Source organism: Salmo salar, chromosome 25, assembly GCF_965601325.2.
Source record: "Salmo salar chromosome 25, fSalSal1, whole genome shotgun sequence".
In the NCBI taxonomy this organism is placed as follows: domain Eukaryota; kingdom Metazoa; phylum Chordata; class Actinopteri; order Salmoniformes; family Salmonidae; genus Salmo; species Salmo salar.
The window spans coordinates 34,514,712-34,530,532 of record NC_138315.1 but is presented as its reverse complement, the minus strand read 5'-3'; the positions used below and the strand labels follow the sequence as shown (position 1 = coordinate 34,530,532).

The following is a 15,821-nucleotide window of genomic DNA, read 5'->3' as shown; positions in this document are numbered from 1 at the left end:
AGCGATTACAGACTCGTCTTCTTGGGTATGACGCTGCAAGCTTGGCACACCTGTATTTGGGGAGTTTCTCCCATTCTTCTCTGCAGATCCTCTCAAGCTCTGTCAGGTTGGATGGGGAGCATCGCTGCACAGCTATTTTCAGGTCTCTCCAGAGATGTTAGATCAGGTTCAAATCTGGGCTCTGGCTGGGCCACTCAAGGACATTTAAGGACTTGTCCCGAAGCCACTCCTGCGTTGTCTTGGCTATGTGCTTCAGGTCGTTGTCCTCTTTGCCTCAAACCTGACTAGTCTCCCAGTCCCTGCCGCCGAAAATCTTCCCCACAGCATGATGCTGCCACCACCATGTCCTCCAGACGTGACGCTTGGCATTCAGGCCAAAGAGTTCAATCCTGGTTTCATCAGAACAGAGAATCTTGTTTCTCATGGTCTGAGAGTCCTTTAAGTTGCTTTTGGCAAACTCCAAGCGGGATGATTTGGGCACCCTTCCCCAGATCTGTGCCTCGACACAATCCTGTTTCGGAGTTCTACGGACAATTCCTTTGACCTCATGGCTTGGATTTGTGGGACCTTACATAGACAGGTGTGTCGTGTGCCTTTCCAAATCATGTCCAATTAACTGAATTTACCCCAGTTGGACTCCATCAAGTTGTAGAAACATCTCAAGGATGCTGAATGGAAACAGGATGTACCTGAGCTCAATTTTGAGTCTCATAGCAACGGGTCTGAATATTTATGTAAATAAGGTATTTATTTTTTATTTTTTTAAATACATGCAAACATATCAAACTAATGCTTCTACATCTGCATTGCTTGCTGTTTGGGGTTTTAGGCTGGGTTTCTGTATAGCACTTTGTGACATCGGCTGATGTAAAAAGGGCTTTATATAAATACATTTGATTGATATCTAAAAACCTGCTTTCACTTTGTCATTATGGGGTATTGTGTGTAGAATGATGAGTACATTTCTTTATGTACTCCATTTTAGAAACCGTCTGCAACGTAACAAAATGTGTTAAAAGTCAATGGGTCTGAACACTTTCCGAATGCACACCATGTTTGGGGGGGACAAAACAATCAGTAGAGTTGAAAAGGCAATGGAAACCCATTTAAATCGTTTTTTTTTTTATTCGGTGCATGGGTATTTAACAGGAAATGTATTTTTATGTGTATTACATCATCATGCACAGCTTTTTATCCAAAACAAGTCAATTTGATGGAAATAGATCTCTGGAGGGAAAATACCCATGTTGTTTTTATGCGGATTTTAGAATATTTGCATGAAAATCTGTCTGGAAATTGGTGGAAACCTAGCTAATAATGAGGTTTACATCCAACCTTATATGTAAGTAAAGTACATGTCAGATAAAAAAATGTAGCGACATCATTGGAAAGCACACAGTTTACTAGGCTACAGATGAAATACAGTGCATTCAGAAAGTATTCAAACCCCTTGACTTTTTCCACATTGTGTTATGTTACAGCCTTTTTCTAAAATTGATTAAATAAATGTTTTTTGTCATCAATCTACACACAGTAACCCATAATGACAAAGCGAAAACAGGTTTTTACAACATAAGAATTCACACCCTTTGCTATGAGACTTGAAATTGAGTTCAGGTGCATCCAGTTTCCATTGATCATCCTTGAGATGTTTCTACAACATGATTGGAGTCCACATGTGGTAAATTAAATTGATTGGACATGTTGGAAAGGCACACAGCTGTCTATATAAGGTCCCACAGTTGACAGTGCACGTCAGAGAAAGAACCAAGCCATGAGGTTGAAGGAATTGTCAGTAGAGCTCCGAGAAAAGGATTGTGTCGAGGCACAGATCTGGGGAAGGGTGCCCCAAAATTTCTGCAGCATTGAAGGTCCCTAAGAATACAGTGGCCAGAGACATGAAGACTCTGGCAAGTGTGCTAGTCCAGTGTCACTTTGATTAGGCCTGCATGTCATTGTTCCCCAGCAGCCACAAACATCTAAAGAATAAGCTACAGACCAGCCAAAACAAGTTTGTAAGAATTGTACTTAAACTCCCCCCTCATGCTCATCTGGAAGTTAAGCATTTTTTTGTCTATATCTCTGGAATCTGTCTTTATGTATCTATGTAATTGTATATCTATTTATGTCAGAAAATAGGGACCATAATGGAATTAAGTCCCCGACTTTATTGTGCAATCCAGGTCACTTTAAAAAAGAAAATTGTTCTGAGTGTATACATTGGTTTTATTTGTGAGAAAAACTAAATCCATCCAAACTGTACATCTGCCATTTGTTGAATGGAAAGAGACATGTGTTACAAAACACCAAAAAGTTTAATTTAATTCTGAGATTGTCAAGCCAAGCCCTCAGTACTGGGTAGGCCTACAAGGTAGAGAGGAATGTATTTTCTGTCCCCTACCTTTCTCTCTCTCTCCCTCTTGCACACACACACTCACTTTTGCTCTCTGTTTCTACATTTCTCAAGGGCATAAAAACAAACAAACAGGCATGTGTGTTTAACATTTCTGGGTCCCCCTTCATTTGTATTGTCTGGATAGTCCATCTGTACATGGTCATACTATCAACAAACTATCTGTTGATAAGCAACTGCTTGCTAAGGTTACTGTTAGGGTTAGGGCAAGGGTTAAGTTTAGGGTTAGGATAAGGGTTAAGGGTTAAGGTTAGGGCTAAGGATAGGGCTAGTAGATACAGCAGTTAGTTGAAATGTTACTGACGTAGATAGTCTGTTACAGTCTGCAGATAGTCTGTAGCACATACACAGATGGACTACCCAAATAAGGTTTTACCAATTTCTGTCCATGGCTGATAGGTGTTTGGTTTAGGCACTGTGTAAACAATGATGAAGGGGAATGAGATGACTTCTGCCCATCTGTCCTGCTCCTCTACCCCTGGTCCCTCACCCCATACGGGGTAGAGAGGACCACCTTCCCTATGGTGAATATGAATGTAGGTTCCTTTTTGTGTGTGTAACGGACTGTGCATGCATGCGTGTGTGTGTGTGTGTGTGTGTGTGTGTGTGTGTGTGTGTGTGTGTGTGTGTGTGTGTGTGTGTGTGTGTGTGTGTGTGTGTGTGTGTGTGTGTGTGTGTGTGTGTGTGTGTGTGTGTGTGTGTGGGGGAGTGCATCATTACTGCTCTCTCCCCCACTGTAGCTAGACCAGTGGCTTCACATTGTGTCAGGCTCAATGGAGTGGAGCAATGATGAATTGCTGAATTGCATTCTGGATCTGTTCTGTTTGCCACCATTTTACAGTTGTTCCTTTTCACGCTGATCATTAAGATGATATCTCACCATCAGCCCCTGATGAATAAAAGGCTTACAGAAAGGCAAGGTCAGTGTTCATTACTACAAGCCAGTCACTTAGACCTATCCAACAAAACAAGCCTTGTTGTAGGCAAGTTAGCATGGTACATTGTGGCTTCATTTCAGTTCCATTTTCCAATGCTTTGCCACGGTTTGTCTATCCCTGTTGGATACCAAGACATTGGAAGCCATTATGTGCTGTAGGTCTACAACTGTTTCTGATCTCACATCCATTTGAAGTGAAAAGCCCTCCCTTGTTTTGGTTTCATATCCCTGCATGCCAGTGAAAGGTCACTCTCTGAATACAGGAGATGGGAGGAAAATGAAAAACAAATACAGACATCCCTTTGGGGGAGAGATTTCCATTAGTAATGGAAAAACATGGAAATGTGATTTTGTCTGATCATATGAAGGTGCTTGTTGTCATGAGGATGTGCACAAGGGGCTTCTTTGCACTTCAACTAGAGCCATGCAACTCAAAGCACATGTGTAGATCCAAGGGGACCTATTTAAACAGGTATATACACTGAGTATACCAAATATTAGGAACAACTTCCTAATGGACTCTACAAGGTGTCTAAAGCGTTCCACAGGAATGCTGGCCCATTTTTACTCCTATGCTTCCCACAGTTGTGTCAAGTTGGCTGGATGTCCTTTGGGTGGTAGACCATTCTGAATACACACAGGAAACTGTTGAGCGTGAAAAATACAGCAGCGCGGCAGTTCTTTGACATAAACCGTTGTGCCTGGCACCTACTACCATACCCTGTTCAAAGGCATTTACATTTCTTGTCTTGCCCATTCACTCTCTGAATGGCACACATAAAATCCATGTCTCAATTGTCTCAAGGCTTAAAGATCCTTCTTTAACAACCAACCCATCTATATAGTCAACTAAGATGACCAGACCCAGCTGCTAATCCATTAGTGCCTATGGGAGAGCCACCCCACTATTAAGCAGACCAGGCCAATTTTTTTTCAATGGTAAACGGCCTGAGTGGAACATAATTTATCAACCGTCTTTGGTTGCATTGCGGTAGGCTCGATTGTCAGCCAATAATACGGGTGATTTTGTTTGACCAATGTGAACATGACCAAAGACGTGACTGACACTGTATACAGTTGAAGTCGGAAGTTTACATACACTTAGGTTGGAGTCATTAAAACTCATTTAACAACCACTCCACAAATTTCTTGTTAACAAACTATAGGTTTGGCAAGTCGGTTAGGACATCTACTTTGTGCATGACACAAGTAATTTTTCCAACAATTGTTTACAGACAGATTATTTCACTTATAATTCACTGTATCACAATTCCAGTGGGTCAGAAGTTTACATAGACTAAGTTGACTGTGCCTTTAAACAGCTTGGAAGATTCCAGAAAACGATGTCACGGCTTTAGAAGTTTCTGATAGGCTAATTGACATAATTTGAGTCAATTGGAGGTGTACCTGTGGATGTATTTCAAGGCCTACCTTCAAACTCAGTGCCTCTGCTTGACATCATTGGAAAATCAAAAGATATCAGCCAAGACCTCAGAAAAACAGTTGTAGACCTCCACAAGTCTAGTTCATCCTTGGGAGCAATTTACAAACGCCTGAAGGTACCACGTTCATCTGTACAAACAATAGTACGCAAGTATAAACACCATAGGACCACGCAGCCATCATACCGCTCAGGAAGGAGACGCATTCTGTCTTCTAGAGATGAACGTACCTTGGTGCGAAAAGTGCAAATCAATCCCAGAACAACAGCAAAGGACCTTGTGAAGATGCTGGAGGAAACCGGTACAAAAGTATCTATATCCACAGTAAAACGAGTCCTATATCGACATAACCTGAAAGGCCGCTCAACAAGGAAGAAGACACTGCTCCAGAACCGCCATAAAAAAAATTAAAAAGCCAAACAACGGTTTGCAACTGCACATGGGGACAAAGATCGTACTTTTTGGAGAAATGTCCTCTGGTCTGATGAAACAAAAAATGTAACTGTTTGGCGATAATGACCATCGTTATGTTTGGAGGAAAAAGGTGGAGGCTTGCAAGCCGAAGAACACCTTCCCAACCGTGAAGCACGGAGGTGGCAGCATCATGTTGTGGGGGTGCTTTGCTGCAAGAGGAGCTGGTGCACTTCACAAAATAGATGGCATCATGAGGGAGGAAAATTATGTGAATATATTGAAGCAACATCTCAAGACATCAGTCAGAAAGTTAAAGCTTGGTCACAAATGGGTCTTCCAAATGGACAATGACCCCAAGCATACTTCCAAAGTTGTGGCAAAATGGCTTAAGGACAACAGGGTCAAGGTATTGGAGTGGCCATCACAAAGCCCTGACCTCAATCCCATAGAAAATTTGTGGGCAGAACTGAAAAAGCGTGTGTGAGCAAGGAGGCCTACAAACCTGACTCCGTTACACCAGCCCTGTCAGGATTAATGGGCCAAAATTCACCCAACTTATTGTGGGAAGCTTGTGGAAGGCTACCCGAAACGTTTGACCCAAGTTAAACAATTTAAAGGCAATGCTACCAAATACTAATTGAGTGAATGTAAACTTCTGACCCACTGGGAATGTGATGAAAGAAACAAAAGCTGAAATAAATCATTCTCTTTACTATTATTCTGACATTTCACATTCTTAAAATAAAGTGGTGATCCTAACTGACCTAAGACAGAGAATTATTACTAGGATTAAATGTCAGGAATTGTGTAAAACAGAGTGTAAATGTATTTGGCTAAGGTGTATGTAAACTTCCGACTTCAACTGTATGTATATATATATATACACACACACACAAATGAATGCGATATGAGTCTGACTTACCAATTTATTGTACAATGTATACACATTTTAGTTTGTGAGTGTCATTTGGTGGTTAGAAGCATGGCCAGGAAGAACTCTGGTTGGCGTCTGGCTTCTTGAAACACTGGCTCGATTCAATATGTGTCGCCGAAGACCAGCACTATAGAGTGCTTGAAATTTAAAAGCAATTTCCTATTGCGCTGACATATACCAGAAAAGAATAGAGCCCTAGCTCACCTGTTATGTCTGGTCCCACTCAGTTAATCTTCTATCAGATTAATGCTGTGGGAATGAAATCCCAGTCAACAGAAGACCAAACAGCAACAGGAATCAGAAACGACGCACACAAACTGTCAGGTAGAAGAGTTGAAATGGGAGAAAGAAGACACTACAGTTTATCAATGTTTGTGCTTTTTTAATAATACCATTATCTCTATGAGGTCATAGTTTGGTTTGTTATACAATGGATTTAAAGGAAATTAAAAGACAAAAAAGAAAATATCCCACCAATGGTAAACAGTACTGTTCTTTAGAGTGGCGTCCCTCCCCCAATGAAAAGGTGGGTAAGAGAGCTTAGAGGTCACTGATAGAATCCCTATACATACTTACAACACAAAACACACACCGTCGCAGGCTCGTACACACACACACACACACACACACACACACACACACACACACACACACACACACACACACACACACACACACACACACACACACACACACACACACACACACACACACACACACACACACAGGACAGAAATAGTCAAAACAATGGAGCTAGAGAAGATAGAATTCCATTAATCTTCACAAAATACGATTTTATTTCACAAAGTCTTTTTATTCCATTTTTTTGTTCCTTATCCTTTGCTGGGAAAATCCGTTGTTGATTTTTTTACTGATTTGAAAAAGTTGATATACAGCTAGCTAGCTGTACAATCCTCCAAGGTGGTTTATCTCATTCCTCTTCGACACTCAAACCTCAGTCAGAGATTTAACACAAAAAAAACACTTGAGGAAGTTTAATTGTGACATTGAAGCACAACAATCCCATACCATACATTCAGACATTTCTGAAGGGACCAAATGAAATGCTTGTGGCAAAAGACAAGTACTGGGCTATGTAGACCCCACAAGCCATTAACGGCATCACTCCTCTCCCATACATGTTTCACGCCAGAGTACCAATCTCTGTCTGTCATTCCTTACTTTCTATGTTTTAATCCATCTCTCTCTTATCTGCTGTGACACATTCCATCCACATTCTGTATATGAGCTCACAACATTCCAGGTCCAAGGTTCTATGAGTTGTGTGTTAGAACATTCCGGGCCCTGGGCTGAACCCCATGTCCATGTCCATGCTACGCGGCCTCATCTGCCCCCCCATCATCATCATCGTCGTCTGCTGGGGGGACACACCCATGCCTTGCAGAGACATCATCATGTTGGGCGACCCCCCAGGCCCAGGGTGGTTGTAGAGTACCCCCCTCTCTTTTCCCTGCATCATGCCCGCTGGACCCCCCTGTGACATCATCCGGTGTTGAGGTCCCATCATGCCCTGACCCATGAACCCTGGGGGCCCATGTGGCCGCATAGGATTATGGGAAGGGTTTCCCATGGGCATATCCTGGGGGCCCATAGTGCCCCCCGGCCCCCCGGGCATCCCCCCCAGCCCCTGCATGGGCATGCCCATCCTTGGGGGGCCCTCCCCCATCATCCCCTGCATCATTCCCTGCATGTGTGGAGGTTTCCCCCCTGGACCGGGGCCATCTCCTCCTCCCCTAGGGAAGTAGGACAGCGTCTGGCTGGGCTTTTCTGATGGGATGATCCTGGACAGGTCAAACTCTGGCATACCGGACGCTCCGGTTCGCATCACCTCATGCAGGTCTGCATCACTAAACTCTCCGTGCATGTTGAACTGTGGTCCTCCAGGGTTGTTGGGCCTACCTCCGTCGCTTCCACCTCCAGGAGGCATGTTCCCCATCCGACCCCCCATGGGACCCCCTTCTCCCTGGAAGCCCATGGGGTGTCCTGGGAAGCCCTGGGGCCCAGGGCCGTTGTGGGGGGAGTAGGCGCCCTGCTGGGAAGGGGACTGGGGGAGGGGGTAGCCCTGCCCTCGGTGGGGGTAGCCCATGCGCCCCTGGGGCATCATCTGGGGGTTGCCCATGCCTTGGTCCTGGGGGTTGGGATGCATCATCATGCCATGAGGCATCATGCCCGGGCCAGGGCCCATGCTGGGGGGGTTTGGGGAGGGCATCTGCTGGGGCATGCCGTGGGAGAGGGGCTGTGAGCCCATGGGGGTCATACCCAGGGGACTGAGGACAGGCATGGGGCCAGAGGAGCCGGGGCCCATCATACGAGGAGGACCTTGGTGGTGGTTCATTCCCATACCTACAGAGGGCCACAGAGAGAGAGAGGGACATTAGTGCACAGACAGCATGTTATAATTTAATTCCTCTTCAATCAAGTCGAGCAAACCATAAAGTCAAAGCTCTAAGAAAAAGTGTTACAAAATACATAAATTAAATCTCAAAATACTTATTTATTTACAAGATATTTGAATGTGGTATAACATGACATCTAAGCAAGTCTCCGTCCACTCACCGTTGTTGTTCATGGAGGGCAGGTTCGGGGAGCGAGCAGGGGGCGAGTCGTCGTCTGAGCTCGCCACGGTCTTGATGGCGTCATGGTAGAGGGGGGTGGAGCTGGGCATGGCGAACTTGGACATGCGTGACATCATGATGGAGAGGGGGTTCTGGGATAGCGTAGGTTCGGGGGGTAGGGAGTAAGGGCTGCCGGTCGGGGCGCTGCCTGGACCCCCCTGGAGGGGCATGGAGCCAGACTGGGCTCCTGACGAGGGGGGGGCCGAGAGGGGGCCATTACCACCTGTGGAGAGGTGAGAGATATGAAAGTAAACTCTTTACATGAGTCCTATTCATTAAGTAGCAGAAAATACCCTGGTTTACCCTGGTTAATTTGAAAGAAGGGACAATGTGTCAAACACATTTCAGGTTGACATACAATACATGTCAATTGTAAATAATGACCTGAATTAATTTAGATACAATGAAGTTACATGACCACAAGGGGGAGCAATTTACCTGAAATGGGAAAATGTTTTCTGCTTAGGGAAAATGTGTTTACATGGATGAGAATGATGCTTTCAATTGACTTATTGACTTATAAATGATTTGATTTTAAGCTGATGGAGACAAATTCTAGCCTGTACTCCCAGAAATACAACAGAGGTCTGTTTAGACTGCCTGGACAACAGACTGCAGGAGGAGGGACGTTACAAAACAGCCCTCTATTCAAGACATGATGTCATCTTCACCCAATCATGCATCTCCATCAGGTAGTAAGTATAAAAAAAACTCTCAAAATGAATATTATCTCTGTCTTGAACTCAACATTAGTAATGTTATTTATCACAGCAGGTAAGAGAAAGATGTGAGAGCGAAAAGAGAGCAGTGGAGAGAGAAGGAAGAGAAAGAAGTGAGAGCGAGAAGAGAGCAGTGGAGGGAGAAGGAAGAGAAATCCAGAAAAGTACTGTACCTTGCTCCATATTTCCCATCATGTTCGGTGAGGTCATACTGAGGGGGGTTTTACCTCCTTGCTGCTGGGGGATTCCTGGGCTGGGCATGGGGGGTTTTGGGGAAGAGGCCCACCCTGGAGAAGGGTTGGGGAGGGACGGGGACCGCATATTTACAGGGGAGGCACCAGCAGACCCCATCATAGAGTGAGGAGACTTCATGGGAGCCGAGTTGGCAGTGTTAGGGGGGCCATTGGGTCCCGGAGGGCCGGAGAGCATACCAGCCAGCTGGGAGGGGGTCTGGGGAGACTTGAGGTTCCCAGAGGGAGAGCCCATCATGGGGGACTGTACCTGCCTCAAAGGAGGGGACTTGAGGGGGTTAATACTGGGTGAGCTGCCCCCTCCTGGCTGGATGATCAGCTCTGCAGGCTTACGTCCCCTCTGGCCCTGGGGGGGTCCGGCGGAGGGCGGGTGGTGGTTGAGGCGGCCATTGCCCCCCGTAGGGGTGGTCCTGTGCTCCGGGCCAGCATAGGCCTGCTCGCCATGAGGGCCCCTCATACTGCCAGGACCACCAGCGAAGGGCCGTGCGGGTCCCATGGGGAAGTCCCCTGGCTGGGGCTGGTCTGTGAAGTGCATCTGCCTTCCCTGGGGCCCCATGTTGTCCATTGGATGCCCTCTCATTCTCATCATCTCATCTGGGCTCATGTTCATAGGCCCCTCTCGTAGTTGGGGGTTCCCATGGGGGCCCATGCCAAACTCAGGGCCCATGTCCCGGCTCCCCATCACAGCCAGTCTGGAAGAGGGGCTCATGGGGCCCTCGCCGGGCATCCTGGGAAACATCATCCCGCCCCCGTTGCCTGGCTCCATGCCGCCTCTTTGGTGTCCCATCATCCTCTGCATCTCCATCATCATCTGCGGAGGAAGGCCCGGTCCCTTGTCGCCCCCCATGCCCTGGTGAAACATGGCCTCCTGGACTGACTGGGGGTTGGGGAAGCGCTCTCCCCGCACCCCTGGACCTCCGAACATACCCCCTGGCCCTCCTGGGAACCCCCGGCCGTCCCCCATCCTCGGCGGCATGTCTTCAGGCCAGCCCATCCCGGGCCTGGTTGCTCCATCCATGTCAGGGTTCATCATACCCTGGGGGAACCCAGGCATCCTCTGCATGTGAGGAGGCATCCCTCTGGGGCCCATGACCATGCGATCGTGATAGTGCTCTGGTGGCCCTCCCGGCCCCCCTGGAACCCACACCTCTCCGGGGCCCATCTGGTAGGGTGGTGGGGGCCCACGCATCATGCCGCGCGGCCCGTGGGGGTGTATCATCATGTCGGGAGGAAGTGGGCGATGATGCATTTCCTGTTTTCTCTTCTTTTCCTCATAGAACTCCTGCTGCAGCTTCAGCCAGGCCACCTGCTCCGGGGTCATGTGATCTCCGTCCCCACACCCTCCAGGACCCATCATGTGCCCCAGCTCATCTGGGAAAGGGGGCATGTCTCTGGGGTGACCATGTGGGGGGCCAAATGGGGTTCCCTGGGGTCGGGACCCTCCGGAACCCCCTGGTGGACCTAGGCTTTGGGATTGGGCCATCATGGCCTGGAGAGGGCCCTGCTCCGACCTCCTGGGCCCCCCATCGGGCATGCCGTCGTGGGACTGGGGGAGTCCCCCAATAGGACCGGGTGGCGGTGGGGCATCGCGGTCATCAGGGAAGAGCATGCGCTGGATGTCTCGCAGGGTCTGGAGGGAGCGCTGGCGGTGCTCCAGCTGTTCCTGGGACAGGCCCTCTGTGTTAGCCTCCATGTTGAGAAGCTCCTGGGCCAGTTGCTGCTGTTGCTGCTGGGGGGTCAGACCAGGCTGACCCATCCCTATGGGCCCCAGCCCTCCTCCTTCACCAGGCTGAGAGGGGTTCAGAGGAGGCATGCCCTGCTCAGACTGGGGCTGGCACCCAGGGGTCTGGTCACCTGGACCCATGGTATTACCAGGGCTGCTGCCATGGAGGTTCTTGGGGTCCATGTCTGCTGAGGAGGCCCCATCCTGGGTGAGTGAACCAGGCTTTACCCCCTGGGGAGGGGGCTGGGGTGGCGCTTGATCAGTCAGGCCAGGTTTAGACCCTGTCTGGTGGTTCTTGTCTGAGGAATGAGATGAGGACTGCTGGGAGGGCTTGGAGTCGCCTCGGAGGGGTCCTGCCAGATCGTTCTAAAACAGAGAAAGGAAAAAGCGATAAAGGCAGGGGGATAAGAAATGAGGTTTGAGTAAATGAGGGTTTGTAAATCAAGTATTTATCAAAGCTGACTGTGTGCCAAGTTACATGTCTAGTCATCACATCATGGCAGTGTGTGCGCGTTCTTACCAGGGGTGGGAGAGGGATCTTGTCCTTGCTGTTGGAGATGTTTCTCATGTGGAAGTTGATGATGTTTTCTGAGTGGCCTGTTAGAACAGCATCAGCAGCCCTGAGGAACAGAGACCAGACAGTCACATTTGTGTCTGTGTCTGTGGCAGCAGAATGAGGGCAGTGTTAGCAGAGGGCATGAAGGAAATGCCGAGGTCGACAGACTAAACAAACAGTTTCACACACATCTTCCACATTACATCCACAACTTTCCTCCCCTATTCCGTACAGAGGACAGTGTTAATCGGAGACAACTGAAACAAGAACACACTTTCAGGCAAGCACACTGAAAACAAAGCATAGCTGCAGGCTTTCACATGTTAGGAGGAGAGCTAGATTTCTGGATTTGATATCTCCACACCTTTCTCAGGTGTGTGTGGTCTATCCAAACCAAGCTCAGAATAACCTGGTGTGTGGAACACTGAGTTTGCTGAGGGAACACGTCACACACGGCAACTACAATTACCACAGCTCAATCAGTAATTAGGACCATTAACATGGTCTCCCTGCGATCTCCCTTACTTGTTGGCCATCTCTGTAGTGAAGACGTAAACCACTTTAGACCCAGCCTTCTGACCACCCGCCGACTCCGACGCTGCGCCCTGGCCTCCTAGTGCATTGTGGGAGGGTGTGGAGGAGCGGCTGAGTCCGGCGTTGGGGGGAGGATGGGAGTTGGAGTCCTGGGGCTTCACGTCACTGGAGTTACAGTCTGGGCAGGGACAGAGGATCATGTTACTGTAGTTTACAGTAGCAGGTGGAAATGGGGATGATGGAAGGACAGACACTCACTGAAGAATCCTTTGTCGTCCTCATCACTCTCTCCTCCAGAACACCAGTCAGCTCCACTGTAGGGCTGCCTCCTCTCAGCCACACACATCCTCTTCACCCTGTTACTGTCTGTACGCACACACACACACACACACACACACACACACACACACACACACACACACACACACACACACACACACACACACACACACACACACACACACACACACACACACACACACACAATCAGTGTGCAACCGTGTGTGCCGCATGTACTTATACAGTTACAGCTGAGCTCTCTATCAATAATACACAAACACTCTCCCTCCCCCTCCTTTATCAGAGCGCAGTCCTGTCCACCAGACTCCCAGGAGGAGAGGAGAGAGACAGCAGCATATCAAGTCAGTGTGTGACCATAATGACACACTTTCAGGGGCCTGCTGATGTTTCTACAGCCACAACACCACATGTTCACACAGACAACATGGACACGTAACATGCCCACGAACTTCAGCAGCTATTGTGTCAGAGGCAAGATGTAAGCACTGTAGTTTCATGGAAATGGAAGCTTAGAAAGTGTAAGGTAGGTTAGGATTTGTAAAAAGTACATTACTTAACACCACTTGACATATTTGACCACTATTTAGACTGCAGTGTTCTACTCACCCTTGTCGTCGCTGGTGGGCGTGGCTGTGCCTGGCTGCTGCTCGTTGTAGGACTCCACTGAGGTGCTCCTCTCCCTCTTCACCTTGACCTTTGTCCCCTGTCCCCCAGAGTTCAGGCCCTGGCCGTTCTTCAGACCCCCCATACCTCCTGGACCCACCCCTGACATGCCGCCCTGCTGGGAGCCCTTACCACCCACTGTCTTGGGGTCGCATGGCGAGGCCTGTGATTGGCTGCCGGCACTTCCTGGTTTGCTCTGATTGGGAAGTTTGGAGTCCATCTGGGCGGCGCCACCGGAGGGGGACATGACTGGAGGGGAGCGCACCATTACCTCTGGCTTGGGTTTAGGACTGAGAGAGGTAGGGAGAGGGAAGAAGTGCTTATCAACGACATAGTCTTGGTGTGTGTGTGTGTCGACATATTTAACTATACTTGTGGTGACCAGAAGTGCCCAGAAAAATAGTAAACAAAAAATGTACCAACTGGGGACATTTTGTTAGTAACGACAAGGTCAAATGCTATTTCTAGGGGGTTTAGGGTTAAGGTTAGAATTAGGTTTAGGAGCTAGGGTTGGTTTTCGGGTTAAGGTTAGGGTAAATAGGATTTTGAATGGGACTGAATTGTGTCCCCACAAGGTTAGTTGTACAAGACTGTGTGTGTGTCACAACAGGTGTTGCTCCCACAGTCTCTTTGTCCTCTTACTTCCCCACCATGACACAAATGCTACCAGGGACACAGAGGGAACAGGCCGAAGCCTGGGGCTAGAGTTAACGTGTGCCCAGTAAACAGACTCCTGACTAGGGGAGGCTCAGCTGTAAGAGGCCAGAGAGTCAGACGGCTGGCTTGGAGTGACCAGACTGACCTCTTGTCCCATCAACCCCTCCCAATCTCCCCTCACTCCCCTCTTTCCACTGCCGGGAGGAGAGACTGACAAAATAGTTAAAATCACACACATTCACACACATACAAATGTGCATGCAGACACACACTCACTCACTCATTCAGCAGCTCTGTTTGTATGGAGGTGCCCGAATATGAACCGACTAAAACAGTGGGCCTACTGTGTCCAGGATTTACGCTGTGGGAAATCCCCCAGCCTACCATGATCCATCATTATAGCTACTAACCACTGTGCTGTACAGTTAGAGTATAGGTGCAGACAGAGGGAAGGGAAACACACTTTTCTCACTGGCCAATACTGCTGTAGGAATAATCCCAGCCAGACTCTTATATTTGGCTCTGATCCCAAGAGGAGAGGCAGAGCAGGGCGTCTGCTTCTGAAAGGCCATGAGTAAAGTACAGTTCAGGAGAACAGGAACTGGCAGAGATGACTATACCACACCCTAAATGACAGACACATTCAGCCAGAGAGGAGAGAGAGAGCGGAGAGAGAGACAGGAGAGATATGAGAGAGAAAGAGAAGACTGGCAGGGGTTTGGCAGGGCAGAAGCTGGTTTCCAGCGGCTCCAGAAACATGAGTCAGTAGAAAGAACATTCAAACACAGTGTACTCCCTGACTCAAGGACACACATTACTACCACCCCCCCCCCCCACCCCACCCCACCCCCACCACCACTATACACACACAGTACACTTGCTCTCCCTCACCTCTGTGTGTTGGTGGATGGGGAGTTCTTCAGTCTGTTGTGATGAATGGAGGGGGCTCCCAGCACCACAGAGCAGGGTGGGGTGATGAGCTGGTGGGGGCTGCCTGTGTGTGTGTGAGGGGCTTTCCCTCTGCCGTTCCCTCGGCCACCCGAACCCGGAGCACTGTTCCCGATATTCCCAAGATTCCCCCGGCCGTCCTTGGCCTCCTCTCGTTCTTTCTTCCCTCGCTCTTTCTTGCTGAAATGTGTCGCTGCCGTCCCTCCTGCCGCGGCAGGCCTCTCCTCCTGGACCTCCAACATGCTCTGTGTGTGTGTTTGTTTTAATAAGTGTGTGTGTGTGTGTGTGTGTGTGTGTGTGTGTGTGTGTGTGTGTGTGTGTGTGTGTGTGTGTGTGTGTGTGTGTGTGTGTGTGTGTGTGTGAGAGAGAGAGAGAGTGCTTCTGTATGAGGAAGAGAGTGTGTTTGTGCCTGAAGTATCCCCAAGGGGCTCTCACAGCCCTTGGGCACTCTGTGGAGAGAAAACAGAAGATAATCATTAGACAGAAATGTTAGAGAAATGTGAGAACACCTTTACAACAACTTATTGATGTCTCATGGTCATTGGTTCTAACATGTTTGTAAAGAATTCCGTTGTGTATCATCCTCTCTGGTAGAAGTGGTGGGAGTCCCTGAATGTGGTTGACTTCAGAAACCAACAGAATATGACTGGATTCCTACTGACGAGTCCATACAAGTTCTTATACTGTGTGTGTG

At 48.4% G+C, this 15,821-nt stretch overlaps 1 protein-coding gene across 5 annotated transcripts in view; it reads right to left on the bottom strand.

Moving 5' to 3' along the window:
* Positions 1–6,501: 6,501 nt before the first annotated feature.
* LOC106586636 (B-cell CLL/lymphoma 9 protein) overlaps positions 6,502–15,821 on the bottom strand; it is a 61,848-nt gene continuing 52,528 nt past the window's right edge. For all 5 annotated transcript variants that reach the window (XM_082969114.1, XM_014174133.3, XM_082969112.1 and 2 more), the window contains 8 exons: positions 15,071–15,576; positions 13,466–13,812; positions 12,818–12,925; positions 12,551–12,737; positions 11,990–12,089; positions 9,669–11,835; positions 8,718–8,999; positions 6,502–8,504 (listed from right to left, as the gene is read on the bottom strand). In XM_082969114.1, the coding sequence (XP_082825240.1) occupies positions 7,429–8,504; positions 8,718–8,999; positions 9,669–11,835; positions 11,990–12,089; positions 12,551–12,737; positions 12,818–12,925; positions 13,466–13,812; positions 15,071–15,369 (4,566 nt within the window). In that variant the 5' untranslated portion in view covers positions 15,370–15,576 and the 3' untranslated portion in view covers positions 6,502–7,428. The remainder of the gene's footprint in view (positions 8,505–8,717; positions 9,000–9,668; positions 11,836–11,989; positions 12,090–12,550; positions 12,738–12,817; positions 12,926–13,465; positions 13,813–15,070; positions 15,577–15,821) is intronic.